Consider the following 27605-nt stretch of genomic DNA (forward strand, 5'->3'; position numbering starts at 1 on the left):
CTGTTCAGTGACAGGTGCTGTTCAGTCAATCAGGACACACTGTGAGTGGCAGTTATGCTCTTTGGGTGCCATAGCAAGGAAACACTGATGGTGTTTAAAATATACTGTACATCTGCACCACAGTGCAAGTGCTTGATGGACATCCGCACTGACACCTAGATCCTGCATTCTGAAATAGTCTGGCTGAATCCCATTGTCCACACCCACGGACAGGACACATGCTGTCAGATATGCTGTTGGCAAAATGGCTGCTACTGTGGTGCAGATCTGTTTACAAACAGTTCACACTCAGAAGCTTACTTTCTTGGTTCTAGTGTTGGTTCTTTTTTCTCATAACTGTTTATTGTGGCTTCTTGGGGTGTGTAGAACCCCATAGAACCACATAGAGCAAAATGCCTGTGTGAGTGATTTTCAGAGTGTTGTCGGGAACTTACTATAGTTGTTACCAGAAAGTAGTCAGGTCATTTTGTTTACCCTCAGTTGCGATGGAGAGAGTGTAGACAAGTTAAACTAGGCCACTATCTTTCACCTAATGTTAACATGTCAACAGAATGCAATAACTACCTTCATTCAGTGTCTGCTACTTTACAGTACCCATGTAGCCTCCACTTTCCCCCTTTTAAACACAAATTATGACTATCAACCAGTCTTTTGGATGTATTTCAGTGCAGAACATGTCAAGCCCTTCTATTCTCTTGCTGGGTCGTGGTTTGAACCACGTCTAGGAAGGAAACAGTGGCCTACTGCAACCTGCTGACACTGGCACAAAAATGAAACACGCAACGGTGCTGTTCAACATTACCCTCACAGCAACTTCAATGACATCTCATTCTAAATTCCCAGGACGAAAAATAAAAATGGTGCCCTCTTTGCATCTATAACAGCCTCATCTGGGAAGGCTTTCCACAAGACTTTGGAGAGTCTGTGGGAATTTTTCCCCATTCATCCAGAAAAGCATTTATGTTGGATGAGAAGCAATATTTGCAATGTCTGATCTAGTTTATCCTGAAGGTGTTTGATGGTGTAGAGAACATTGTTATCTGCCAGCCAGTCAAGTTTGTCCATACCAAAATCACTTAAACATGATCATATGGACCTTGCTTTGTGCACCATAGACAGTCATGCTGGTGGAGGGATAATTATGTAATAATGTTTATTTTTGTTTGTTTAGTGAATGAAAATGTTCAGCATGTAAGTTTCTGTGGGTGTAATTGCATGCATCCAAATACTAGCCTAGAAATCTAGACGCGTGTGCATGGTCTGTCCTAACACATATAAAGCAACTTTTTCTAAGTGTCCCATGTGTCCATCTGTCTGTCCGCAGGTGATTGGACTGCTTAATGATTGGGAGTGGGGCAAGTCGGCAGCTTAAGCGGGGTGGCGCTAACGCGGACAGCGTTAAGCCTTCTTCAGCAGCAGCGTGAATCCTGTGCTGTACGTGTTCGCCGGCAGCTCGCACATCCGCAACGCAGGCCTGGGCTTCATGGCGCGCCTGTTCGAGGGCACCAACTCCGACGGGACTTCGCGCAGCAGTCGCACCAGCCGCAGCTCTGTGCCTGACGAGAGCTCGGCCTTCCACAAGCTCTCGAGGAAGCTGACCGGCCGTGGGGGCGGAGGACGAGGAGGACGAGGAGAGAGTGTGACAATCAATGAGGAGGACACGAAGAAGATAGCCGAGCTGAAAACCCTCATGGCGGTTGCAGAGTAGAATGGAGAGGCAATGTGTTTGTGTTTGTGTATGTGTGTGTGTGTGTGTGTGTGTTTGTGAGAGAGAGAATGAGGAAGAGAGAGTGACAGAGAAGGAGAGAGAGGAGAACAGGGAGTGTGTAGTTGTGTGTGTGAGAGAGTGATGTGTTGTAAGTGTTAGTGAGTGTTGAAAAGTGGCAAACTGGTAATCTGGGTTACTTCCTGGAGCCTTGTGCAAGTGACGTTATAAAATATTTTTATACTGTGAATATTGTTCCTCTGGTTGTTGTGCACATTGTATTATGAGATTTTTTATTTAATATCATTGCTCTATCAAGTAGCATTGGAGAACAGTTTATTTTGCTTCTTTATATGTAAATATGTACATGCTCAGCCATATAGGCCTCTGATTTGGCTTGCATTATCATGTATAATCATATAACACCCATAATAGACTACAATTCAGTAGCCATGTTTAGATTTTCCCCAAGTTGTTGTTTGACAGGAAACTTTCATTCAAATAAAAGTCCAAATAATCATGTCATGTTTTATGAGTCGTCTTTACTTTATTCATCATTGCTGTAAGTGGTAATTGCCATTGCTTCTTATGATGGTTACAGAGGAGCGTGATTTTTTTCTGTTCGTTCGTTCTCTAGGACATGGCCCAATTAGTATTTGCAATGTCTCTTTTTTTTTTTCATATTTCGCAATCGGATTACTTCCTCTTTAAGTCACAGAGTGTTCTTGGGTTGATTTTTGTAATAGACACACAAACACACACACACACACACACACACACACACTTTGGTTACTATGCGGACATAAAGTACAGTATGTACTTATGCCGTTCTTATTTACTTATACCTTATTAGCAAGGTCTGAGCGCTAGACAGACAGTGTTAACCACTAAACAGTGAAGAAGTTCACAACGTTTGTTGTACATAAATATATAATTTTGAAGCACTCCGAATAGAAAATAAATGGTACTAGTATGCATTAGTAAAATAATATAATATTTTAATTTTATTTAAATTCCACTTGAATCTGCCCTTTGTGCATATGCTGTTTGTATGTGTGGGCCTGTAGGTCTATATGTGTCATTGTCAGTATACAATAGGGGTGGAACGGTACACAGAAGTCTCGGTTAATACCTTGGTTCGGACATCACGGTTCGGTACGAGTTCGGTACAATGGAGGGAAAAGCAAAACAAAAATGCAGAAAGCAATTTTTTTATTGTGCATGTCTCAGGCTGTACCACCTAGTGTCATACAGTCTCTCCCCTGAGCTGCAACAGCCTGAAGTGTGTAAAGTAAGATGTAAACAGTAAACAATAAGTACCCCACAACATCTCCAGACTCAATCTGTAAAACTGAAAATAGGCCTACAGCATCTCTTATTTCTGAAAGTGCAAATTACAAAGAATAATGATTTTTAAAAATCCACTTAGGCAAGACCTTCAACATCCGTGTTTGGTTGTATATGGAAGGGTCTACAATTTGCCTCAACATTTTTCAGTGTGTGTACAGTAAAGCGTTGACACTTTCTTTTACTGTCTATGCACTGCCAGCTCTTCATGTGAGAAGTTACAAGTTACCCTAACAAAGGTAATCAACACACGGTTTACATCGCTTTCTGTCAACACAATAATTTTAAGCCTAGTTTTTGGCCCTATTTGTATGTGTATCTGAAGGTTGGTGAAGCACTGTTGGGAGAAGTTTTTTTTTTTGGTCTCATTCCAGTGATTGGTAACGTACATCTGGGTGATGGCGTCGGATATGTGTTAGCATGTTCGATGTATTTCCACTCACATACCAAACTACTGCTGAACAACGCCAACACCACTCTCTCGCCTGTACTACTGTAACTGAAGTTCTCAAACTTGCGATCTTAAAGAGACCAGGGGATCCTCTAACTCTTGTGGGTCGCCACCACTCGCCATACTCGTCCTTAGTGCTGCTATCTCTGACTGACTGACTCGACCGTCGACCTGACAAAAAAATAACATAGGCGCCAATCAGAGCTTCAGAGCTAAGGCGGGGCTACAGATTAGGTGTCGCTAAAGAACTCTCGTGACTCTCGTATTTAACAGTAATTCCGCATTACATTAATGAATTCGCACGCAAGTTTTATGTAGCCTATTGTATTCTCCGTGTAAATTCATGCACCGAACTGTGACGCCCGTACCGTTTCGGTTCATCGGTTCAATACGAATACAGTACATGTACCGTTCCACCCCTGGTATACAATGTGGGTGGGCGGGTGTAAGTGTGTGAGTATTTGCATTAATGTCTATGTTTATTTGTGTGTGTGTATGTGTGTGTGTGTGTGTGTGTGTGTGTGTTTGTGTGTCTCTACACTTGCACCCCAGCGGGCAGCTGCAATGCACAGGCACAAAGATCGGCGTAGGGTCGTGGCATAGCCCCCAGCTTATCCCATCGGCCCTCCCGCGGGTCGTAGCGGTGCACCCACGCCGTGTCGCGCGCAGTGTCCGCCGACGACCCCCCCAGCACATATAGTTGGCCATCCACCTCGGCTGCGGCCGGCGACAAGTGCGGCCGGGGCAGCACAGGGAAGAGTGTCCAGGTGTTACGCCGCGGGCAGTAGATCTCGCACTGCAGCTGGTCGCTGTAGCCTCGCCAGGATGGCTGCAGCCCACCAGCCACCACTAGCCCGGCTGCCGCTGAGAGCATCACATGACCCGCGCGGCCCGTGCCAGCCGCCATGGACGCACGAGGCGAGCAGCCGCGCTTGGGGTGGTAATGCCACAAGGAGGAAAAGCAGTGGAAGTTGGCATCGCAGCCGCCCGACACAAAGATCTCACCGTCCCACACGGTGGCAGCATGGCCGCAGAGACCTACGTCTAGAGGGTGGGCCAGTCTGTGGAGACATGGGGACATCTCACATCGTAACTGACCTTGGGTTATCGTGTTTGTGTGTGTGTGTGTGTGTGTGTGTGTGTTGTATTATATAGGTTTTACTGCTTTGATTGTTTTATTTCATCAATATTTTTACATTCTTTTTCTTTTTCTGTTGTTTATTTAACTCTTTAAATGATGTAGTACATATGGTATGGTAACAATGTATAATTTACAAATAATTCACATTAAATACATGTGATACACAAGGAGCAAAAAAGCTTTCAAACATAATAAAAAATACTGGGTCTCTTAACCCTCATGTTATCCTTGGGGACACACAACGTTTAACATCATAAAATATGATGTTCCTTGGGGTCTGACCCCAGCTGTATGAACATATAGGATACATGAATATTTGACACTATTGGATATTATTATTTGAATAGTATGAGAACATATTGTTATTATCATTATTACAAGAACCTATTACATATAAGTCATTTTGGCAGGAGTGTATAAGTCAAAAGGGGAAGCAACAGCAAGCCTTTGGGCTGCTGACACTGGATGGGCAATATTGTCAGCCAGGTTTCCAAGGTTCATAAAGGGGTGTGTGTGTGTGGGGGGGGGGGGGATTGTTTTGTAGGGCTTTTGATGGTGGTTATTACACTCTTGTTAAGTACCTGTCACAAAAAAACTGGGTAACAATATGAATTATAATCATTTTCTGAGGGTTTATTTAGCTGGGGTCAAATTGACCCCAAGAAAAAAGAGTGTCGGTAAGATTTGAGGATAACACAAGGGTTAATTATCTCCCTTCAGCTACCTCCAGGTGTTGTCCTCAGGTGTGAAGTACTCCACCGTGTCCAGGTAGTGTATGTCATCACGGTTACCACCCAACGCAAACACCTTGCCATCCAGACAAACAGCGGCAAAGTAATCTCTAGGACTAGCCATATCTGGCAACCGCTCCCAGTTCCCCTGCACAGGGTCAAACCTGAAGCAGACAGGACATGGTTCACTCTGCACACTCAACATTTACTTTAGTCTTCCATTATGTGAAATATACAAAGTATCAAAGTTATTGAACTAACTATTTAAGATTATTTTGAGAAACATTTGACATGGATGATAACTAACTAAGCTAAATTCACTTTAACAATCACTCATTGGCAGTATTTCTCAACTTACACCAACCACCAACACCACTGTGACTGACTCATGATCTTTTGCAATCTCACAGGCGATATACCGGATGGATATCCTGACAGAAAATAATTCCACTATTACTGTATGTAAACTTAGTCAATGGGGGAAAGATACTGTCAAGAGATTGAGATAAAGAGAGAGAGAGAGAGAGAGAGAGAGAGAGAGAGAGAGCAGCTGACAGGATAGAAACAGGATGTATTTAGTTCAGTTCTCTCCCTCATCTGACTTATTCCTCCTACACACATACTGTACACTGTAAAACCTGACAGTGTATCTTGCTAGTCAAATTAAGTTAACAGTATTTAAATCTTAAGTTAAGTTAAGTTAACTTCCCGGGTTTTACAGTGTGACCACCTGCCCACCTCATCGCTGACTTAAGAATGTCCAGGGACCCGTAGTACTTGCGGCCGCCGATGATGTAGAGCTTGTTCTGGTGAACGCACACGCAGTGGCGGAACCGGGGCGGGTCAGGGAGCTGGGCCAGCGGACGCCACTCCACGGTTCTGATCAGACCCGGTCCTTTCAGGAAACGGCGAGCCACCCAGAGGCTGCGGTTGGGCTCGCGCCGGGTAAAGTTTTCATCCACACAGTCTCCCCCAACCAGAACGAGAACCTGGGCCGCCACACAGAGAGAGAGGAGGAGGAGATGAGAGTGAAAGAGAATAAGAGATAGAGAGAAAGAGGGAGAAAGAGAGAGAGAGATGGGGAAAAGGGTGTGAGAAAGATGAGGTGAGAATGATTTATGATTCAAAATATATTTATTAAGCACATTGACAGGAAAAATAAAACATTTGGGCATGTGTTCTTTCAATTTTCTTCAGTATGCAGAAAAGAAATTGCATATAGAGCATATATAGTTTCTGGTTCACTGTAAACCCAAGCAGTCAAACAAATGTGAAATAATGATAAAACAAACAACTTAATCAATTGAAAATGAAACTAACTCATAAATATTATTTTCATAATTAATAATAATTAATTATGTTGTATTTTGGTAGAGCTGGTTTCTAGATGAGGAGAGTTAAAGTCAATTGTGTAAGTGGAATGGACCAGGAACTGACCAGCGAGTCACCCTTAGTCACACGTTGAATCCCAGGCTGAGTAAGTCAGTCTGTGTGAGTCTGAAAGTGTAATGGCCTTACTCACTCTTTCTGACAATGTTTAATGTTTTCATATTGTCACATGCAATGATGCTTGATAAGGTACCATATTTTCTGTCACACAGAAACATTCCTGGCAGTCAAATATGAACTCACTTACTAGATAAAGACATAATGTGCACATAACATAGACATACCAAAGAGCCAGCTGACTCCGATGAACTCACCCTGACCTGACCACAACATAATCCTGATTTAGCAATGTGTTGGCCTAGATCTGGCCCAGACTTCACAAGCCATGCTGCTTTTGTATTAGTCTAGTTGACAGAAAGGTGAACCCAGAAATGTTGAGTACACCAAAGTTTTATGATAGAAATATATAGTATGGGTCCCCAGCATGCAGAAACTTCCGGATGCTAATTTGCATATGTTGGGCAATTTGTGTAATTAAGCTAATTAGCATAGATTAGCATAATCGCCTATATTGATCACATTATAGGAGCTGCTTGGCCAAAATGGACAATGTTAGTATGTTTTTAGGGGTTAGTGGAGATGCTGAGTCCATATCTGACATTTTCAAGACTCAAAATCACTATTTAAACATGGTTTGGTCATGTTCTTACTCTCATTAAGCTGATTTTGCTGAGTTTTTGGGGGCGATTTAGACGGATTTTTGGAAGATAAAAATGTTCAGTGTTCAGGAATAATTTCAAGTTAATTCTGAATTCCACAATAATTTTGGAAATAGCTATTCACTGGCCCTCTGCTGTGACTCACAATTGAGTAACAAAGGGAAGAACTAGCCTCTACTACTCCTCCTCTCCTCATCCGTTGTCCTGTCGCCATCTTCTCCAGACTCTTCATCCCTGTCCTTCTGCTCTTTTAGCTGTATATATATATTGCAACATGTAACATCACTGCCTTTGCAGAAACAATAATTAGTACAGGCCAGGCCTGCAGCTGCACAGCCCAGATACATGTATACACAGTTTTAACCCAGCTTTGCAGTTACTGCTGATAACATCTAACAAATCAGCAGGAGCAACAGGACTTGAATCGAGGGTGGGCGAGTTCCTCTCCTTTCTTCATACCTGTCTTCTTACTCCATCCAAACGCGGTGATATCAACAGCCGGTGGATCAGGGCGGTCTGCTGCTTTCCAAAGCAGCACCTGTAGATGGGCACGTTTTCCATGGAGGAGTAAGTTGCGTTCTGTAGGAGACAGTGTCTTCAGTGCTGGAGGAGCCGGGAGTGGGAGGCCTCACCGCCAGGGATGGATTACTGCACGGGAGTAGTAATTATCATGAACTATCTGTCAAAATAAGCCCCGCCCCCTGAAACGTCATAAATCACGTCATAACCACGCCTCCTTTTTATGCAAATTAGCCACGTGGTTGTCACCACGTTTTGTTTGTTATTGTTATTGTTTTGTGAGTCATGTGACAGTCATGTGACTGGTGTCAAACCCCTGGGCAGCCATATTGGATGTAAAGTCATGTGACAGTCATGTGTCTGGTGTCAAACAATGCCACGCCCCCTTGGCATCCATATTGGATGTAGTGTCATGTGACAGTCATGTGACGGTGTCAGACCCTGAAGTCCATATTGGCCCCAAACCCCCATGTGTGTTTTGTGGATAATGGGTAATCAGATAAACTTTGTAAGAGTTGTATATGTTTAGTGGTAAATGGGGCTAAATACAAAGTGTGCTGCTAGGATGGCCGAGTGGTTAAGGCGTTGGACTTAAGAACCAATGGATGTTTGTATCCTCGTGGGTTCGACCCCCACTCCTAGCAACTATATTAATGGCTGAGAGTAGAATGAAGTTTACTTTTATTTTTTGATAAGTCCTAGAGATGTTGAGAGATATGGACTAAAAAATATATATTTTTTTAAATAAAAAGTTTAAATTGGTTACCATATTGCTAGGCGCTTTGGTTAAAAAGGTGTCAGCCAAATCCCATTTACTGTAATTTTTATAACTAGAATCATGGGGTGTGTGTGTGTGTGTGTGTGTGTGTGTGTGACCAAATGGGTCTATGTCTGGAGGAGGGGTTGGGTCTATGCCCGGAGGAGGTGTTGGGCCCGGGCATGTCTCTGAGTTTATTGTTTGAAGTCCCCTTCATGTGTCTTATCAAACAGTTGGCTCGGCTCAGGCGTGCTGTTTAACTGACTACAATCACAATGGTTAATTATGTATGTATGTATTGGGGGTCTATGATTCCCCCCACACTTTGTAGAGGAGGTGTTGGGTCCGGACATGTCTCTGAGTTTATTGTTTGAAGACCTTTTCATGTATGCACCATATAGAGGGCTAGACGCTGTCGTCCTGTTTAACTGATTACATACACAAATGTATCTGTGAGAACTGTATATGGCTAGTGACAACTGTATGCATGCACGTAGAGTCATTATAATGACGTGTTTTGGTTGTGCTAGGTAGCCATGTGTCTGCCCTGATGTTGCTAACTACTCTGCATAGGGGGATGTAAGCAGTTAGTGTATGGGGGGTTAGGATCAAACAATTAAACGGGTGATGGTCGGAACCGGAGACTTGCTGTCTGATGTTGCTAACTACTATTCATATGGGGATGTAAGCAGTTAGTGTATGGGGCTTAGGATCAAACAATTAAACGGTGATGCTGGTTAGAACCGGAGACATGGTGTCTGATATTGCCAACTACTATGCATATCAGGATGTAAGTAGTTAGTGTATTGGACAGAGGATCAAACAATTAAAAACGTATTGGCAGGGGGTGGCGACTGTCTGGATCTGCATTTGTAATAAGGCCTATGGCATACAGTAGGCGGGGTGATGAGGGTCGTGGTCAATGTTCCGTTGACCAATTGAAGGCCAGGGGGCCAAACCTACAAACTAATGTAATGACATATTACCGGCCTACATTTTGAATGGTCAGCCCCTAAGGTTTAAAAATCCCTGTTAGAACATTCTGCCAGGTATTCATCAGTCTTCATCATTGACTTGTCTGTAGTCAGAAGATAGCTGTGCAGCATGGACCTCAGTACATGTGAGTATGTATTTGCATTAAGATCTATTTACCCTTACTGTCAATGGTTGTCTATAACATACATGAAATACTTTAATTGCCATTAACGCATTTTTTTTTTTTTTTTTTTTTTTTTTTTGGTTTTAACAGTTTGTCAATCCTTGGTGGTTCATTGAATACAACTGGTGATCCTATAGCATCTAATGTTAGACCCGGATATCTAAGCCTACTTTGTAAGTCCCCCCAAGCTAAATATTACCTTGTGTGGAGATTTGTATTTGTTTATTTCTCCAATACAAGCAGGAAGCTAGCGGATACCCTGCCCACGCAGTGACTGATGAGGCTAAAGAGGCCTACATCGAGGACTATTATGAGAAGGAGGGGATTAGGCTGAATCCTGATAAGATCTGTTTGAACCCAGCCACAAGGCAAATAAACAAGTTGTTGCTCAACAGCCTCTGGGAATTCGCTTCTCTATGAGAGAGAATCTGCCCACCACCGAGATGGTGAAAGACCCCGAGCATTTTGCCAGATACATTTTTGGTTGTGAATATGATGTCACACACTTTTCATTTGTGTCTGATGATGTGGCCTTAGTCCAATGGCGTCATGCTGAGGGTAGTTGTGTACAGACCTCAGACATAAATGTGTTTGTGGGTGCATTCACCACGCTCATGCTCGCCTTTAAATTATGCGAGCTTATGAACAAATTGGGTGGCGCCTTTGTACACAGATACTGACAGTGTGGTTTATGTCTCAAAGGATGGCGATTGGGGCCGCCGCTGGGGCCCTATTTAGGGGATCTCACAAATGAGCTGGATGATGGTGACTACATCACAGAATTCTGTTCAGCCGGACCGAAGACTTATGGCTATCGCACAGCCCGGGGTAAAACCTGTATGAAGGCGAAAGGCGTCACGCTTTAATGCAGAGAATTTAAAACTGATCAGATTGGACACCCTCATAGGCCTTGTTGATCATTATGTGACTGACAGAGATAGTACCACGACACATACGGGCTCAAACTGATAATATTATGCGTAACAAGAAACATCTCATTCTAAAAACAAAACTGGTGAGAAGAGGTTCAGGGTTGTTTACAACAAGAGGGTGCTACTACCCGACTACACAACTAGGCCATACGGATACTAAGGGGTATATGTCTATCATGGATAAATATAACACTGGCTTAAAAGAGGCCCCTGTATACGATTTCAGACTACAGCATCCATTTTCTTGTGTGATAAGCGGGCCTTCTAATTCTGGCAAGACATTTTTGTAAAACAGTTGATAGCCAATATCGACACCCTTATTAGTGATGCAATTGAAAATATAGTGTATATTTATGATTGTTGGCAACCCCTTTATGACAAATTGTTAAAGCTGAGAGATGTCAAATTTATTCAAGGAATACCTAACGCTCTAGATGATGATGAGTTATTACCCATATCAAAAAATAACCTGCTAATTATTGATGATGTAATGAAAGATGCCAGCAACAATACAGAAATAGAGAAGGTGTTCACACAGTATGTACATCATCGTAATCTTAGTGCCATTTACATGGTTCAGAATCTGTTCTTTCAGGGAAATCTAGCAGAACAATCAGTTTGAACACTAATTATCTAATTGTTTTCAAAACCCTAGAGATAACAACCAAATCAGTGTATTAGCGAGACAGATGTACCCCGGTAACACAAAATTCTTTCTTGAATCTTTTAAAAATGCCACTGAGAAACCCTACGGATATTTATTGATTGACTATAAACCAAAAACCCCGGATTTGTATCGCCTCAGAACAGATTTGCTTTTGGAGCATCAGGCTGTCTATGTGTCGAAGAAAACAAACTGAGACACCGATATGTCTGAGAGAATCGGTAGAAATTTGCCTCTTTTGAAACGGTTACTTAAAGCTAAACCGCCCCAGAGACGTATCATTTTACATTCTGCGTCAGACGAGTTAATCTTAGCTCTCTGTGAGGTGACACTGAATATTCTTCGTAGTACTATACCCTTAACATACAATATAAAAAAACTACGTAAAAATAAGATTTTGATAAAGTTACTGGCTGACAAGAAAATTGGCCTACGCACAAAGAGACGCACTATTAACCAGAAAGGTGGATTTCTCCTGCCCCTCTTGAGTGTTGCTCTGCCGTTCATAACCAGTCTGTTTACATCAAGACAGAGTTAGAAGTAATGGAGTATGCTGAGAAAATGTATCTGGTACCACAAAGACAATTGGACCGTTTAAAAAATGATGTCGTAACTACCCCACTGCGCCAGTCTGCTGAAAACGAGTTGGAAGTAGCTATGAAAAATGTTTTGAGTAAAACACACCTGACCCCTCATGAGAAGGCCCTGCATTATACGTCATTATTACAGAGATATTTGGCCCTGGTTAAACAGGGGGACCTTGAGACGAACACACTGACACTGAGTTTACCACTGCAGTCATCATCCGATGATGTGTCACAGAGTTTAGCAGTACAGGCTCGCAACTCCCCACTTTTGAGAACAATCAGGTAGCCTCTGAGGTTTTAAAAATGTACCCCTGAGAAGCAAAAAGGAATGCTGAGTATATATTAGCAAAGATGTACAACTCTCAAGGCATAGCATCGTGGGGACGATTCTGGGTCTTTTGTTTTAACGGCACAACCATTCCAGGTGTCTGGATGCATGTGTTTGATCTGGTAAAAAGTATCACCGGGCCACAAGCTGTGAGCCATCCGCAGTTTTAACATAACCTCAAGGATGACATGAATTTCTGAGGGCTATTGCTATGCTAAACATCCCTCTTTCTACAATACCAAATAGACTAGTTAAAGATTCAATCACAGCAATAAAAAAAGAAATAGTACACCTACTCATACACCAGTTAGAGGGTATCAGAATCCCTGGTTTTTCAACACCTCAATTAGATGCAACAGCATGGCTTGAATTTTAGAAAATCTTGTAATGATTACTATGCATTGCTTATGTCTAATGTTCACAGATGTTGTAATATTTTGTAAATTGTAATTTTTCTGCTTTGTTTTTCTTATGTTTATAATGTTTTATAAGGTTGTATGACTTTTGATACAGGTATGACTTATAATGTGTGTATTTCTATCCTTTTTGTTTTCAATAAAACACCCAACTCTGAAATGTCATTTGACATGTTTATTTATTATGAAGCCTTTTCAACACTTTTTAGATACTTATCATTGATCTGTGCATGCTGCACACATGTGAATATATTACACATGCATTTACAACCTTGTAATTTTTTCACAATTAATGACACCATATTATCATTTCTATTTAAATTTTCAGAATATTTAAGCATCACATCTTCATAGCATAACCCTCTCAACATATGATACAGAAAGAAAACACAATGTTGACCACATGTGATAGACGTAAAGTCTTGCACCTGCTGGTTTGAATATAGCAGACGTTTACCCATGTTTTTCAGAAATGTGTATATGCTTGGAGGAAATATATCACTGTCTGGACGGTTCCCGAAGCTGTCGAAGAAACACACATCACCTTCTTCAGTTATGTACGTAGCTAACCAGTGTTCACCAGGTTGGTCTGAATTATGTGTATTAATTATCACAGAGGCTGGTAGATGATACACGGGTGTTTTAGGTAGTTGATCACAAGCCAATACCCCTAGAAAATGTGTATTTTTGGATATATTATCCATAATAGTCGATAATTCAACAGTATTCATGATCTTTCAGTAGTAGTCCATCAAAATCTGTCTTCGATTAGACACCTCAATTATACTGTCAAATACCGCATACACAATCAAATTTATTGTATTCGGCAACGGTTGTCTGAACCGAACTTCCAAACGGATATTGCCTGACTTTATTAATGACAGATGCTGGCCACACTCCTCGTCTGGCGTTAAATTAAAAGCAAAAATACTGTAACCGGACAAATAATCCTGACGATTTATGACCAGTGCTTTGTTTTTCAGATGTCTTCCTGTGGATAACACCAATTGGTAAAACTCCCGTACGGCAGACGCTTCATTAAATTTCGGCTGTAGCGGCTTAGACGGGTATTGTTGTCCATCTACATAAACGGCTAGGAATTCCAGATCATAATGTTTAAACGATAAGGATTTTTGTGTATGATCCAGTATGGGCATCATTATCGACCATTGCTAATATGATGGATTTTGGTAGCCCCAGAAATAGGTTTTCCTGATTAGCCACCCGCGTACCAGCGGGTATTGAGAAATTTTTTAGACATACTCTATCAATAGGGTATTTAGCAGTGGTGGACTGCAATGCTTGCGCATGACCCAGTCTCACAGCCGGAGATACAGAAACTTTCTTCACAAAAAGACTTGCTGAAAGAATGTTGATTTTGTATGCTACAGCATCACTGCGCATTAAACAGAATTCATCCTTCGCTCTAGTTAGTCTTATTTTGATATCAATTCCGTTTAACCCTCTAGGCGCCACAGTCGACTATAGTCGACAAGATGCAGTCCTGAATAAAACGGCCGATTTAGTCAAATAGGGTGTCATATTTCGTTCGACTTCCACTCCACTAGATGGCAGACATGTCATACGTCATCCCGGAGTCGAAAAAAGGACACGCTTTAAACAAAACTTTCTAGCTACAGCATTGAATCAGTGCATGAAATACCGAGCTAGTGTGCCTGTGAGCCACTTTGTCAGAGCGATATTGTCAACGTCAGCTTAGTATTTGCATTAGATTATCGTCTAATGGCATCAAAAAAGTTTATCTGAAATGAAGTGTTGGGTCTTCTATTCGCGGACCCTGATTCTGAAGGGGAATATCTGCCTTCAGAAAATGACGGTGATTTGTTTAGTGAGGCTTCAGATCGCCCCTGCCTTGCAATGATGCAGCTGGACAAAGTGAGAGTTTACTCCATAGTTTAGCTTACACCAAGCACAAACGTTGAATCGTTTGCCCAATGTCACTGGTGGGAATAATGTTTCACGGGTTGAGTGTTCATCGGGAAGTTAGCAGGGTGTTAGTGGTGTGGCGAACGAGGCTGGAGGTAGCATAATGGAGGTAGCATAATGTCCATAGCGCTAGCTTCTGTCTTATGAACGTGTGCCTCTCCACAATCGCGGCGACAGTAACGTGGTGGAGCCTTTGTCTAATGCCACTGGGTATGTTAGACGAGGTCGAAGTGCTCATAGGACAGTTAGGGGGGAACGTAGTGGCAGTGTGAGGAGTCGCAATGAGAATGACAGTAGGCCTAGTCCAAGCTGCATAAAATTCTCTCCACTTTCGTGGCTGAGGCAGATCTGGCCATGCTGCTCGCATGGTGGAGGTGGTGACACGCTCTCTCCCTCTCCACACACACACACACATTAGGTCATGCATAGTCTATCACAAGATGATGGGAATGCCGGCCCTGTATGGATAGGGATAGGGAGTCATTATCTCTACAGCAAAAGGCCTGCTACATAAAAAAAAAAAAGTCAGCCATTTAGTAATGATTTACACTGTTGATTTGCTATCTACTTCCCTGATCATTTAGGACATACAGTACACTATGTGTTCCTTTTGTGTGTTCATGTCCTTGTGATGTGTGTGTCTTTGTCAGCTAAGAAAAAAAAAAAAACATCAACAAAACAACAAAAAAAAAACAAATACTAACATTGTCTCTTGTCTTGTCTCGTCATCTCACTCCTGATCTGTGCCTTGCCGTGGCAAATGAGCTTTTGAACTAAACCGGTCTTGTCTACTTGTGTTTGTGTGTCATCTGAATAATATATATGTGCCCCATACATGGAATCAGAGTGCCTACTGTATGTAGTAAATGGAAAATCTCTACAGCAAAAGGCCAGTCTACCGCTACATGCATTTGGTTTGTTTCTGCCATTTATTAGTAATGATTTACACAGTTTGTTCACTACTTACTATTTACCTGAGCATTCAGTATTGTGCAATATAGCATACAGAAGGTGAGGGACATTTTTGGGGGGAAAGAAGTGGTGCATTTTATCATTCAAACATGCGACTTTTCATGAAAATTCTATAATCCAAGATGGCCGCCACCATATGACGTCATAATATGCAAATTAGATATAAACATTTAATCTCTACATAAACTTTGGGTCATCCTTAATATTTCTCTAATTTACAGAAAGTCTCTATCTCTTATCACTTTTAAGATATAGCCTTTTGAAATGAAGATGTCAAAATTGATCGTTTCGGAAAAAAACCTCTGGCGCCTAAAGGGTTAACATCAATTTTTCTTGAAAAAATATGTCGCTGTGGATTGGAGCTAACAATTCTACAACATTACTCGATTCAGAAAATGCAGCTCTCTTTGTGAGACCTTCGTTGGCCCCTCCAGGATCCCCGACATCCATATGGCCTGCTGTATCTTTGTAAAACAGCCCCGCAGAGAAAATGGTCTCCAGGGCCTCACGGTCATAATTCAATAGACAATCTATAATACAGCGGTATGGATAGGTGTTTGAGCTCTGCGATATGAACCGATCCCCCAGTGTTATGTCGACCTGAGAGAAGATTGAGCCGCCAGGGTAGTTTATCAAACCCACAGGCGCCCCCGCTGGTAGGTCCGCCCCGTTGGGTAAGGTGATTTTTAACCTTGTATACAGTGGCTAATTATTCAAATCAATATAGTCTTGACCATTTCCGCGACAAAAACTCCAGGGTCCTGTGTCTGACAGAGCTGATATGGGGGTATCTCAACATAGGTGTTTTTCTCTATAGCCGTTTGAGTCATAGGCACTGTAAAAGATCCAACTCAGATTTGACACACTACCGACATGCCGTGTATCAGAGCCATGGTTAGAATATGGATTTACGCCTCTTTTTAGCAGGTCTACTCCCCCGGTGTTTACTCTGAGCCTTCCTTTTCGACACTGATCTTTTCTTAGCCTTTACATTGTTTTTCTTTGTGTATCTTCCTCTTCTCACACCTGGCGGTCGTTTCATGTGTCTACGTTGCATTACTAACACCCCGACCCTCTTGACTGTTGTGGGCTTGCATGACGTTGCTCACCACTTCACTGACGATATTTTTAGCTGCCGCTTTTAAAATGCGGTTTAGCGATTCCAATACCCCTACGCAATAGAGGCATAGCCATTCTGTACAGACCTTTTAGGAGCGATCCCAAGCCGAATCCACCATACATGACAGGGCCCCCAGCTTAACCCATCAATATGGCCACCCGCCTGGCTTTGATAATATGTAACATAACGATGTGGGTCCGCGTAGGGATTAAATTCTTTCATTTTTAAATTCTTGGAAGTTGTTTTACCGGTCTGAAATGGAGTTTTGTAATCACTTTGCCGTACTTGAATGACACGTTGTGGTTTTGATCACTTTTCACCTCTATGGTAATGTCGTCAATGTGTGATTTAGACACACGTCGCGTGAGTGTGGGTTTGTCGAGCCGATTGTGACTATATTTTTGGTCTCCCCCGTTATTTCTACACACCGCAGGAGTGGTACATAATAGTCACCTACAACTTGGTGGTCTATAATGTCTGTATAGACAAACAATGTATATTCCCCGCCATACAAATCAGCAATGTGGGGGGCGTATCTACCGACGCTCCCGGGGGGTACCGTGAATGGAATCATATCTTCAAAACCTAGAATCCTGGCTAGCTTCCCTCGGAATGTTAGCGAAACATCACTTTCGGATGATGTCACACGGACTTTGTGAAGTAGTTCATCATAGGTAAACTGTATATGAGACCCGACACTATTGATTTCTGCTATGATATCAGCAATGCTATTGTAGAAAGCTTCACGAAGTTCACCAACAATAAGGATGTTAGTAGCTGTATCGGTAATTGTGAATTTTGAATGTTTTTTGTGAAATGGAACCCATGTTTTGGGGTACATGAACTCAATTAAAGCGACCTCCCAAGCCCCCCTTAGTGTTAGAGTTTTTGCCAGTTTAGTTCTGTAGCTGGATATTCTGTTGTCAGGATAAATATCGCGGCACGCATTGCTTGGTAAAGTCACATAAAACCCTTAGGTCCTCCATGATGTCAGCGGTGTGAATAAGGATATGTATGTTGTGTTGTGATTTAAGACATTTTTTAAGCATCAACCACATCTTTTGCGGGGACCCACGAGTTAAATTTTGATGGCCAACCTAACTATTTTACCAATACCATACGCGTCCTACCTACTCTTTTGCTTTCCAAAATCTTTTCCACTTTGAAGGCCTTATCCCTGTTTATGAGGATTTTCTGCAACTCCTCTTCATAAAAGGTACCTTCTAACATGTCTCCATCATAGTCTTTCAACCTGTAAACAGGAGGGTTTCGATGTACACACTCTGCTATGGTGAAAAACTCACGTGTGTAGTTTTCCTCATACCCCTTTGTGAATGCACCTCTGACCTTAGATACTCTAACAAGCTCATTTTCTTTTGTCACATCCACAGGTCTCATTTTGATACTACGATGGTAACTGTTATTATAAGATGATACCATATCAGGTAAGACGTCACAGTAGCGTTTAGAGTTGGCGGCTGTTAGATAACGCCACATTCTTGATTTAATAGTTCTGTTGAATCGCTCCCACGACACTAGATTTTAATTCACTCCCAGTGGCTTAAAATGATGAATGTTGTTTTTATTCACGATCCTCTGGAAATGCTGGTTAAAAAATTCTTTCCCACGGTCAGTTTGCAACTTCTGGGGTATACGACCCTCTTCTATGATTGATTCAAAAGCAGCGGCAACCGCCATCCCTGATTTGTTTTTAAAATACGCACCCATGCATATTTGCTAAAGACATCTATACACGCCAGCATATATTTAGCATGGTCATTCTCCTGGAGTATATGGACATGTCAACCAGATCCGCTTTGAAATTGCCTGTTGATACCATACACAATCACCCTATTCCTTTTGTAGTTGACACGCATAGGTTTATGAAGCGTGTATGCATCCTCCCCTGATAACCATTCAGCAACATCCTTATCGGACAGATGTACCCCTGTTTTTTTAAAGGCAGCTTCTTTTAATCTAGTTATACCCCCATATGAACCCTCACTTGAAGGTGTGTAGTAGATTGTATTTAGAACCTCCTCCATGACTCCCTCCATACAACTAATGACAGACCATGATGTGCATTCACAATCTTTTATTTGACAAGCAGGCTTACATATCCATCATGGGTAGAGAATCAAGGTAGTTTAAAAATTTAACACACACATCAAAGTCCTTAGCAACCAGAAATTCCACTAGGCTATTCACAACCTCAGACATCCACAGACTCATTCTTACTTTGTTTGATGACACATACATCAGTTACATATGTACAAAGAGCTACGATATGCCCTATCTTGAAAAACCCTTGCCGAATCATACACATGTTCTCTAAAATTTCATGCACTGTTACATGATACGCCTTGTTAACGGAGGATCCCATATTCAGTAGATCGGACCATTCTTCAGACAATGATCTAGCAAGCGTCATTTGATTTTTTAAGGCTTTAAAATGATGGTAAGGTACAGCAATATCAGTTGCATAACATGTAGATTCGTCTGCTATGACATTACACAGTAAGGCTGTTAGCTCATATTTCACACACGCTCTTTTTAGTGGGCCTGAACCACAGCACCAATTCCCCATTAGCGCTAATTGTCCCAATATGTCAGAGTTTCAAGAATAATGTTTGTATCACAATCCTGTATGTGATTTTCCTTGAAAGTGTGTAAATACCCACAGATGTATGGTTCCCCTGTTAATTCGTAGACGATAGCTTCTACAGACCCCCAAATTTTTGGGGGATGGGTCTGATAGCCGTAATGTCCCAATAGATGATTCACGCTTTGCAGTAGTGGTCTTTTGTATAGCCGATGTTTTATATCCTCAACATTTGTTTGGAAGTAGTACGCATCTGGTTCAAAGAGGCAAGAATGTTGAATCTGGCTGGGGTGGCTTACTTGACATCCAAAACAGTCCTCCTGTAACTTCTGCGTGATGATGTGTTGCAGTGTAAAACACACACAGGCCTTGATAAGTCCAAGAGGTAGCTCTGCCAAACAACCAACAAGGTCTTCACCAGTAGCTTTAGAAGTCCCGGTTCCATCTGCTGATGATACAGGGTTTAATGACACACCAATCTCTAAGTCTTCTGAACAATCCATCATGCCCACCCCACCACAGGTATTTTGAAAGTATACACACGGATCAGTCATCTTAACATCTGTTGAAGGCATCCACGACAGTTCTGAACGCCTCGATGATCCGGCTGGTGTGATCATTGATACAACCACTAACCATTCAAGGGGTGTAGTCTGGAGGGCGGCGACTTCTCCGCTACCCAATCATGTGTGACCTCTCCTTTATCTTCAGAGTCGTTTTTGTTACCGGTAGGAGGTACACCCACAGGGGCGTCATCATCCACAAGATGGCATTCTCTAACATCCTCTTTATCATCCGTCAAAGTTAGCATCGCAAATCTCTCACACAAGTAATCCACGTCATAATGTATCATTTCTTGTTCAATTACTGATTCCTCTTGATGAAACATACTTCTTGAACTTTGATCCACACCATCAGGCCGAACAAGCGCTTCAGTCATTTCAACTTCATCCACATATAGAGACATTGTATGATGTTCACAACAGCTCTGAGAGTAAAGGAACCCTTCGTATGAAAACCTCTTTTTAAGCTTCATGAACGAGGGGGCGCTGATTCCGGAGCGGCTTCTTCACAATGGTTGGCCAGTTCCAGATCATCTTGGCACGTCTGGAAGAGACATGCCTTGACGCCCTGGTATCTTTCCAAACCAGCACTCCATTTGAACAATCTATCAACCTTTTTGAAAACATCACTTAGAACATGCCGGTCTTTCCAAAGATACTCCACTTTAGGTGTATATGCGAATTCATTCAAATCTTTTTCATTATAATATGTAGGTCTTCTGTATGCACTGCTAGACAGGCGAATGAAATCCTGCGGACAGTTAGCATACATGTGGTAAGACTTGACATAGGCTGGACTATTCCATGATGCTGTGTAGCGACTGTCCATAGCAGGCTGTACAATATCCTTCCAAGAGTCCCTAAACATCACCCAATCTGCATCACAAAATGAAATGTGCGCCATGTCGTCTGAAAACGCCAAATCCGGAGATGTCAACGCGTATAGCTTCACACTGCGATCTTCCTTGTCAAAAACATAGCCTCCGATGCGCCCATCGTTCAACAACCATTGGTATTCCACGCCATCATTAGGTTTACTCAGAAAATTAACAAAAGTTTCAGGTCTCCTCCTTTGCGGTGCATAAGTCATTTCAGGATTCGATAGCTTAGCGCTAACAGGGGTGAGTGTAATCCGTCTCTTTGATTTTGCCGATTCAATCATGTCAGCCATGGTAAGTTCTGTTCAAAATCACTGCCTAACAATGATAGCTATACATCGCCCACAGCTTTTATAATCTCAATCCTAGAGACACGCCGGGGCAAAACACACCCACTACAAAAGGGTTTATAGATAACCAGGTGTCTGCATACAGACGTCACTACTCATAAACAGGTCTTTTACAATGTTATTAGCACTAGTGTACGTAGGTAGTAGGCAGACCCCCGACATGAAAGGGGTCTCAAACAACACACTCAGAGACATGCCCGGACAAAACACCACCCCTACAAAGTAGGATGCATTGCATACCATTGAAGCCCTGCAGCCGAAATAGCTCAGTTGGGAGAGCGTTAGATTGAAAATCTAAAGATCCCTGGTTCGAATCCGGGTTCGCAACTCCATTTTTTTTTTTTTTTTTTTTTTTTTTTTTTTTGTATTTAGCTCCATTTACCACTAAACATATACAACTCTTACAAAGTTTATCTGATTACCCATTATCCACAAAACACACATGGGGGTTTGGGGGCCAATATGGACGCCCAGGGGTTTGACACCAGTCACATGACTGTCACATGACACTACATCCAATATGGATGCCAAGGGGGGCGTGGCATTGTTTGACAACAGACACATGACTGTCACATGACTTTACATCCAATATGGCTGCCCAGGGGTTTGACACCAGTCCAGACTGTCACATGACTCACAAAACAATAACAATAACAAACAACATGTGGTGACAACCACATGGCTAATTTGCATAAAAAGGAGGCGTGGTTATGACGTGGTTTATGACATTTCAGGGGGCGGGGCTTATTTTGACAGATAGTTCATGATAATTACTACTCACGGGCCTACCGGGCCCAGGGTCAGGGGGCCCTGAAGCCCAAGCCTTTGCATGAAATCATTGCCTCAATATCAACACATCAGGATGTATGGTGTATGAATCTGATTGAATTTAGTCCATCCCCAAAATGCACCAGTATACAGGAAATCACATCAAACAAATTAAAACATTTCTGAGGAAGGACCCCCAAACCCCCCTTCCACATGCGACAATTAGTGGGGGGCCCTTAATACATCTGGGCCCAGGGGCCCGAAAGTTCCTAATCCGTCCATGCTCACCGCTAGGTGGATGCCCAAGAAAAAGGATCCGAAGAGAGCCCTTGTAAGGGGTACTAAGAAGCTTACAGAGGCCTTCAGTAGAAGCCACGGGAGAAGACCAGCCGTTGCCTGGGCCTGGCTATGGGAGGAGTGCTAGCCTGAAGAGGATCTCGATGCAGTGGACACGGCGGAGAAGGGCTTCCCGCGACCGGGAGAGCGGCCTTGGAAGATGAGGTGGTGACGCCAACCTGGGCGCTGACTTCACCGTGAGAAGACCTTGAGCCCCTGGCTCCGCCAGGCAGCTTTAGGTCGTAGTTGGCGGTGGCCCTGTCTGCGGAGCAGAGCAGAGGTGGAGCGGCTAGGAGGTGGTGCCTTGAGGATGGACGGTTGGCGGAGCCGTTTGAGGCACGACGGTTGGGCAGCTCCGGCGGAAGGGCCCTCTGAAAAACGGAACTCTAAGCCTTTGGGTGCTATTATCATCCCTGTCCTTCTGCTCTTTTAGCTGTGTATATATATATATATATATATATATATATATATATATATATATATATATGTAACATCACTGCCTTTGCATTACAGGCCTGCAGCTATACATGTATACACAGTTTTAACCCAGCTTTGCAGTTACTGCTGATAACATCTAACAAATCACTGCCTTTTGCAGAAATCAGGGCTATAGTGGAGTTAAAGTCTGTGCCAGCACTACGCCAGGTGTTGGAGGAACATTGTGGTGGTGCACACTGCGGACCTGAGGGCTGGTGGTTGTGGTTGGGCCTGGTGGTTGTGGTTCCCCTGGGTGAGTAGGGCTCTTGCGGTGTGTGCACCCCACCTGCTGTGTTGCAGTGCCAGAGACTTTGCTAGACTGAATGTGTCGAGGACGGCAATGGCTTGTTGGGGGAGCTGTGTAACATCAGCGTGCTGGACTGTGCTTGAGATTCCCACAATGTTTCGCGCTGGGGATTCTGGGAGAACTTTGGGGTTATTATTATGTGTGCTTGTGCCTGTATGGTGCGGCTGCGTCCAACCCTATGTGTGTAAGGTGCGAGTGTTCTTGACTTCCCTGGCGTGTGCTATGTTCTGTGCCGATGTCCGATGGCTTTAATAAAGCTTTTGATTAGACAACGCTGTCTCATCAATCATTACACTATTAAATCTGCTTAGCATCATTAGCATGCTGCACATATTTGTTAAAGCTCTTGCATTCAAGTTGAGTGATCATCTCAATACCAATGTTTCCCAAAAGGGCTTGTCCCTACGAGAAGAGTATTACCTTAAACACACATGAGAAAACTTAACAGTCCAATCAGTAGACTATGATAAGCTAGCCAACTATGCTTCTTTGTGTACAATATTTCCAGGCTTCAACCAGACAGCTCAATGTGGTAGAGTTGTAATAGAAATAGTAGGCCTAAGCTATAGGCTAATCTGCATAACGTGTGCTGTCATAAATATCAGACATTCAGTATTCTCTCTTTTAATATCAGGATATAAAATAATACAGATATATTATATTGTAATCCTCTGGTGTTCTAAGGTAGGCTATGGAAATGTCTAGCCCGACCCCTCCAAAAAAATCGAGGTTTGTTTCAAACCGTGGGTCAACGGTCAAAAATTGTGATACGAATCGAATTGTTAGGTTGGTGTATCGTTACAGCCCTACTGTATATCGCTACAGCCCTATCCTCCAAAAATCTGTCTAAATTGGACCAAAAAACTCAGCTTAATGAGAGTAAAAACGTGACCAAACCAAGTTAAAATAGTGATTTTGAATCTTGAAAATGTCAGATATGGACTCAGCATCTCCAGTAACCCCTAAAAACATACTATCATTGACCATTTTGGCCAAGCAGCTCTTATAATATGATCAATATAGGCGGTTATGCTAATTTATGCTAATTAGCTCAATTACACAAATTGCCCAACATATGCAAATTAGCATTCGGCAGTTTCTGCATGCTGGGAACCCATACTATATATTTCCATCATAAAACTTTGGTGTACTCAACATTTCCGGGTCCACAATGGGGCTCTATGGGCTGTCCACCGGACTATATGTTACTTTATCGTAGTATAATTGCTATCACTGTTTTCAGAACTAAAACATTTCTTATTAATTAAACGAGAAAAACTGCAGCAGTCCACCACTGAACGAGTTAGAGTTTTGTTTTAGAACAGGTTAACAGTAGCAGCTCACTTTGTTGTGGAAGTCAGGCTTACCCTCACAAAAACACCCGGGCCTCACCTGGTTCGCGGTGCGTGGTCGGCAGTCTGGGTGCACCTGGTTCCCCTCCAGGATATCTTCCACCTTCAGCAGCGCTGGCCTCCCCGCGCGTGTCTGTTGCAGGAGGTCACAGCTCCGCACCTCCCACAGCTCTGAGGGGGACATGAGGGGGAGGCGCACCATCTGAAGGAGTCTGGGCAGGTAGAACAGCCTCCCCTCACGGTCATCCTCTATCCAGCATAGCACTGCCCGAAACACCACTATCTACAGGTGCGGGGAGAGAGAGAGAGAGAGAAAGAGAAAGAGAGAGAGAGAGAGTGGTAGATGGAAAGAAACAAACAGAGAGAGACATGGAGAAAGACAGGGAAGAGAGAGAGAGAGAGAGAGAGAGAGAGAATAAGAGAGACAGAGAGACAGCCATGGTTATTATAGATACAGAGTATCAGACAGAGAGGCGAAAAACAGACAGAGAGAGAAAGATGTAATGACTATATCAACAACAAACAACAGCTCCAAAGACTGAGTATATAGACGCTTCTGCTCTGACCTCACTCTCAGCACTGAGAGAGTCTCTCTCCAGCAGCCTCTCCAGCTGAGCGAGAGGCAGGTCGCAGAACTTCTCCCCCTCCGCCACGTTCTGGAAGTGGGCCAGGATGTAGCCCTCAGCCGCCTGCACCAGCTCCCCCAGCCCGTAGGCCTCGGCCAGGGCCAGCACGTCCAGGCAGGAGCTGTTGTCCATCCGCTCCTGCAGGAAGGCCAGGCAGAGCGACAGCGCCCCCTGGAGCTGGAACTGCATCGCTGCCTCGGTGACCTCCCACACGCAGGCCCAGCCCAGCTCCAGCGTGCCCGAGTAGAGGAAGTCCAGCAGGGGGCGCAGTGTGCTGGAGGTGACGCCGCGCAGGAACACCACGTCCTGGCCGCACTCGCGTAACCCTCCGCAGAAGAGGGCCCGGAAGTAGTCCCCACCGGCTGCCAGGACCACTCGGTGAGCTGTGAGAGAGGACGAGGGGAGAGTAAAAGGTGGGGGGAGGGGTGATAGAGTTATAGAAAAGAAAGAGGGACAGGTAAATGCAAAATGGAAAAGGTTTAGGGCTATCTGCGGTGGAACACGCCACCACCGGAAAAAAAATTCCGAGCCCAAATGAGGAAAAAAGTACCCGTAAAAAATACATTCTTATCAGCAGTGTAGACAAAGCAATTGACCTGGATTCCATTCACCAAAAAAGTCCACGCTAAGGACTATTTGTCATATTGCGTAGTCATGATGACACATCACTGCAGGGCCAGGGAACCTACTATATTTATACCACTATCAATTCAAGTAGATTCCGTGGGACTAAAAATAGAGCTAGATAGGTTAACTGAAATGTTTGATTCATTTTAGATTATTATTTTTATTTATCTCAACCAAAGTTCAGTGTACATATTTTGTTATGTATTATTATGCATTATCATACATTTTGTGGTTGCTTTTATGTTGAGCACAGAAAGAACCTAACCCACGAAGTTCTATGTCTAAATGTCATTTTAAAGATAAAATAAAATAAATAAAAGAAAGGGGGAAAAAGAAAGAAAAATCTACCTGGAATACACTCTCCATTCTCAGTTTTAATGAGGACGTCACAGCCTGCTCTGCTGACCCACAGTCTCCTGATGACCTCCAGGCTCTGCTTTCTCTCATTCGCCCCACAGGTGGCGCCATCTCCCTTACAGACCTGAGTCAGTCGCGGAACACCCAGATATCTGTCAAGAGACAAAAGGAGATAAATAACCACAGAATCACCATCCAAAAATAACCACAGATGTCTGAGTTAACCTAAGGTACAAAAGGGATATGTTTAAATATAAGTGTTCCCTGGGTTGTATCAGATTAAAGATTTATCATATAAATGCCAGAAGAGTGACATGCGACTGTCAAATACAGAAAAAAACATCTTTCAAGACTAACATGTAAGTTTTTATTACTCTATTAAAATATTACTCTAATAAAATATGTCTTCTTTGACATAGTTCAACATTGCTAAGATTAAAATGTTAATTGTTACAAATTATTTGAGCACAGTCCTACAATACAGCTACAGTACCTTTACTTCATAAAATAACAGGAGAGTGTTACAAACAGAAAAAACCCAGATAATCCAACACCTTAGAGACGACACCTGCAAGCAGACGTTACAGCGTCCAGTGCCCCACCCTCAGCTGGTGACCCAAGAATCCCTCCGCAGTAAGCGAAATCCAGCAAAGCTCGAAGTCCCACCACTGTGACATGACCAGCAGACAACTGCTGCAGAGCCTCCTGAAGCCCTGCCTCTCCTGTGCGAAGCCACGCCTCCACCCTCTCACTCACAGCTGCCAGAACCACCCAGTGGAACCTGATGCAGTTACCACGGAGATGCAGGTCGCAGTCCGTCAGAAGCTCCTCACCCAGGAGACCTCGCAGGGCATTGAAGAGCGAATCACAGTGTGAGCTGAGAGAATAAGGGTGAAGGTCAGGATCAGAGGCGGGGCAAAGGGTAGGGGTAACTGTGGGGGGGTCAGGTGTTAAAGGTTGGGCGGCGGGGGGGTTTGGAGGCCCTGGGGTTGTTTTAGGAGAGGGGTGCAAGGACGAGGAGCTCTCTTCTCCTCGTCCACCTCGTCCTTTGTCCATTACCCCCCTCTCTCCTCCTCCTCCTCTTCCCCCTCTTCGTCCACCTCTTATGTCCACTCTGTCCTCTGCGTTTGACTGAAACAAGGCCATTCGCTGGCGGATAGGCACATCTTTCTCAGGGTCCTGCTGAGTCTTCATTGGAGAGAACCTGGACATTGTCCTGACGTAATTGAGAAGGATTGTCCTGGAGGATATGACCAAATAGGGGACAACACAATATATAGTAGCATGTAATGAATATATTTGATTTAATAAAGAAAGAATTTTGCATTCAGCAAACTGCTCTGTACTTCTCCACTATACAGTTTTATAGTTCACTGACAAGATCTGTGTGTGTGTGTGTGTGTGTGAGAGAGAGTGAGAGAGAGAGAGAGAGAGAGAGAGAGAGAGAGAGGCAGGTATAGGGGAGAGAGGGGGATGTT

General features: G+C 43.2%; 3 protein-coding genes and 2 non-coding genes across 8 annotated transcripts in view; 3 read left to right on the forward strand and 2 right to left on the reverse strand.

Annotated features, from left to right (window-relative positions):
- The window catches only part of ltb4r (leukotriene B4 receptor), a 10202-nt gene extending 7977 nt beyond the window's left edge, over positions 1 to 2225 (forward strand). Inside the window, 1 exon segment of the mRNA XM_048235965.1 lies at positions 1325 to 2225. Coding sequence (XP_048091922.1) covers positions 1325 to 1708 — 384 coding nt within the window. The 3' untranslated portion in view covers positions 1709 to 2225.
- The window catches only part of LOC125289084 (basement membrane-specific heparan sulfate proteoglycan core protein-like), a 947802-nt gene that overhangs the window by 619089 nt on the left and 301108 nt on the right, over positions 1 to 27605 (reverse strand). The window lies entirely within an intron of this gene.
- The window catches only part of LOC125289219 (kelch-like protein 33), a 41620-nt gene continuing 17196 nt past the window's right edge, over positions 3182 to 27605 (reverse strand). For 2 of the 4 annotated variants that reach the window (XM_048235948.1, XM_048235950.1), the window contains exons 2-9: positions 26696 to 27367; positions 26119 to 26279; positions 25084 to 25526; positions 24558 to 24800; positions 7943 to 8062; positions 6114 to 6364; positions 5369 to 5539; positions 3182 to 4564 (exon numbers count right to left, since the gene is read on the reverse strand). In XM_048235948.1, the coding sequence (XP_048091905.1) occupies positions 4039 to 4564; positions 5369 to 5539; positions 6114 to 6364; positions 7943 to 8062; positions 24558 to 24800; positions 25084 to 25526; positions 26119 to 26279; positions 26696 to 27339 (2559 nt within the window). In that variant the 5' untranslated portion in view covers positions 27340 to 27367 and the 3' untranslated portion in view covers positions 3182 to 4038. Of the gene's footprint in view, positions 4565 to 5368; positions 5540 to 6113; positions 6404 to 7942; positions 8063 to 24557; positions 24801 to 25083; positions 25527 to 26118; positions 26280 to 26695; positions 27368 to 27605 lie in introns of all 4 variants that reach the window. The other 2 variants (XM_048235952.1, XM_048235951.1) reach the window with 2 other exon arrangements.
- trnal-uaa lies at positions 8562 to 8646 on the forward strand. The gene has a single exon. It is a non-coding gene; the product is annotated as a tRNA-Leu (tRNA).
- On the forward strand, positions 21533 to 21603 carry trnaf-gaa. The gene has a single exon. It is a non-coding gene; the product is annotated as a tRNA-Phe (tRNA).

This window comes from Alosa alosa, chromosome 24, assembly GCF_017589495.1.
Source record: "Alosa alosa isolate M-15738 ecotype Scorff River chromosome 24, AALO_Geno_1.1, whole genome shotgun sequence".
In the NCBI taxonomy this organism is placed as follows: domain Eukaryota; kingdom Metazoa; phylum Chordata; class Actinopteri; order Clupeiformes; family Clupeidae; genus Alosa; species Alosa alosa.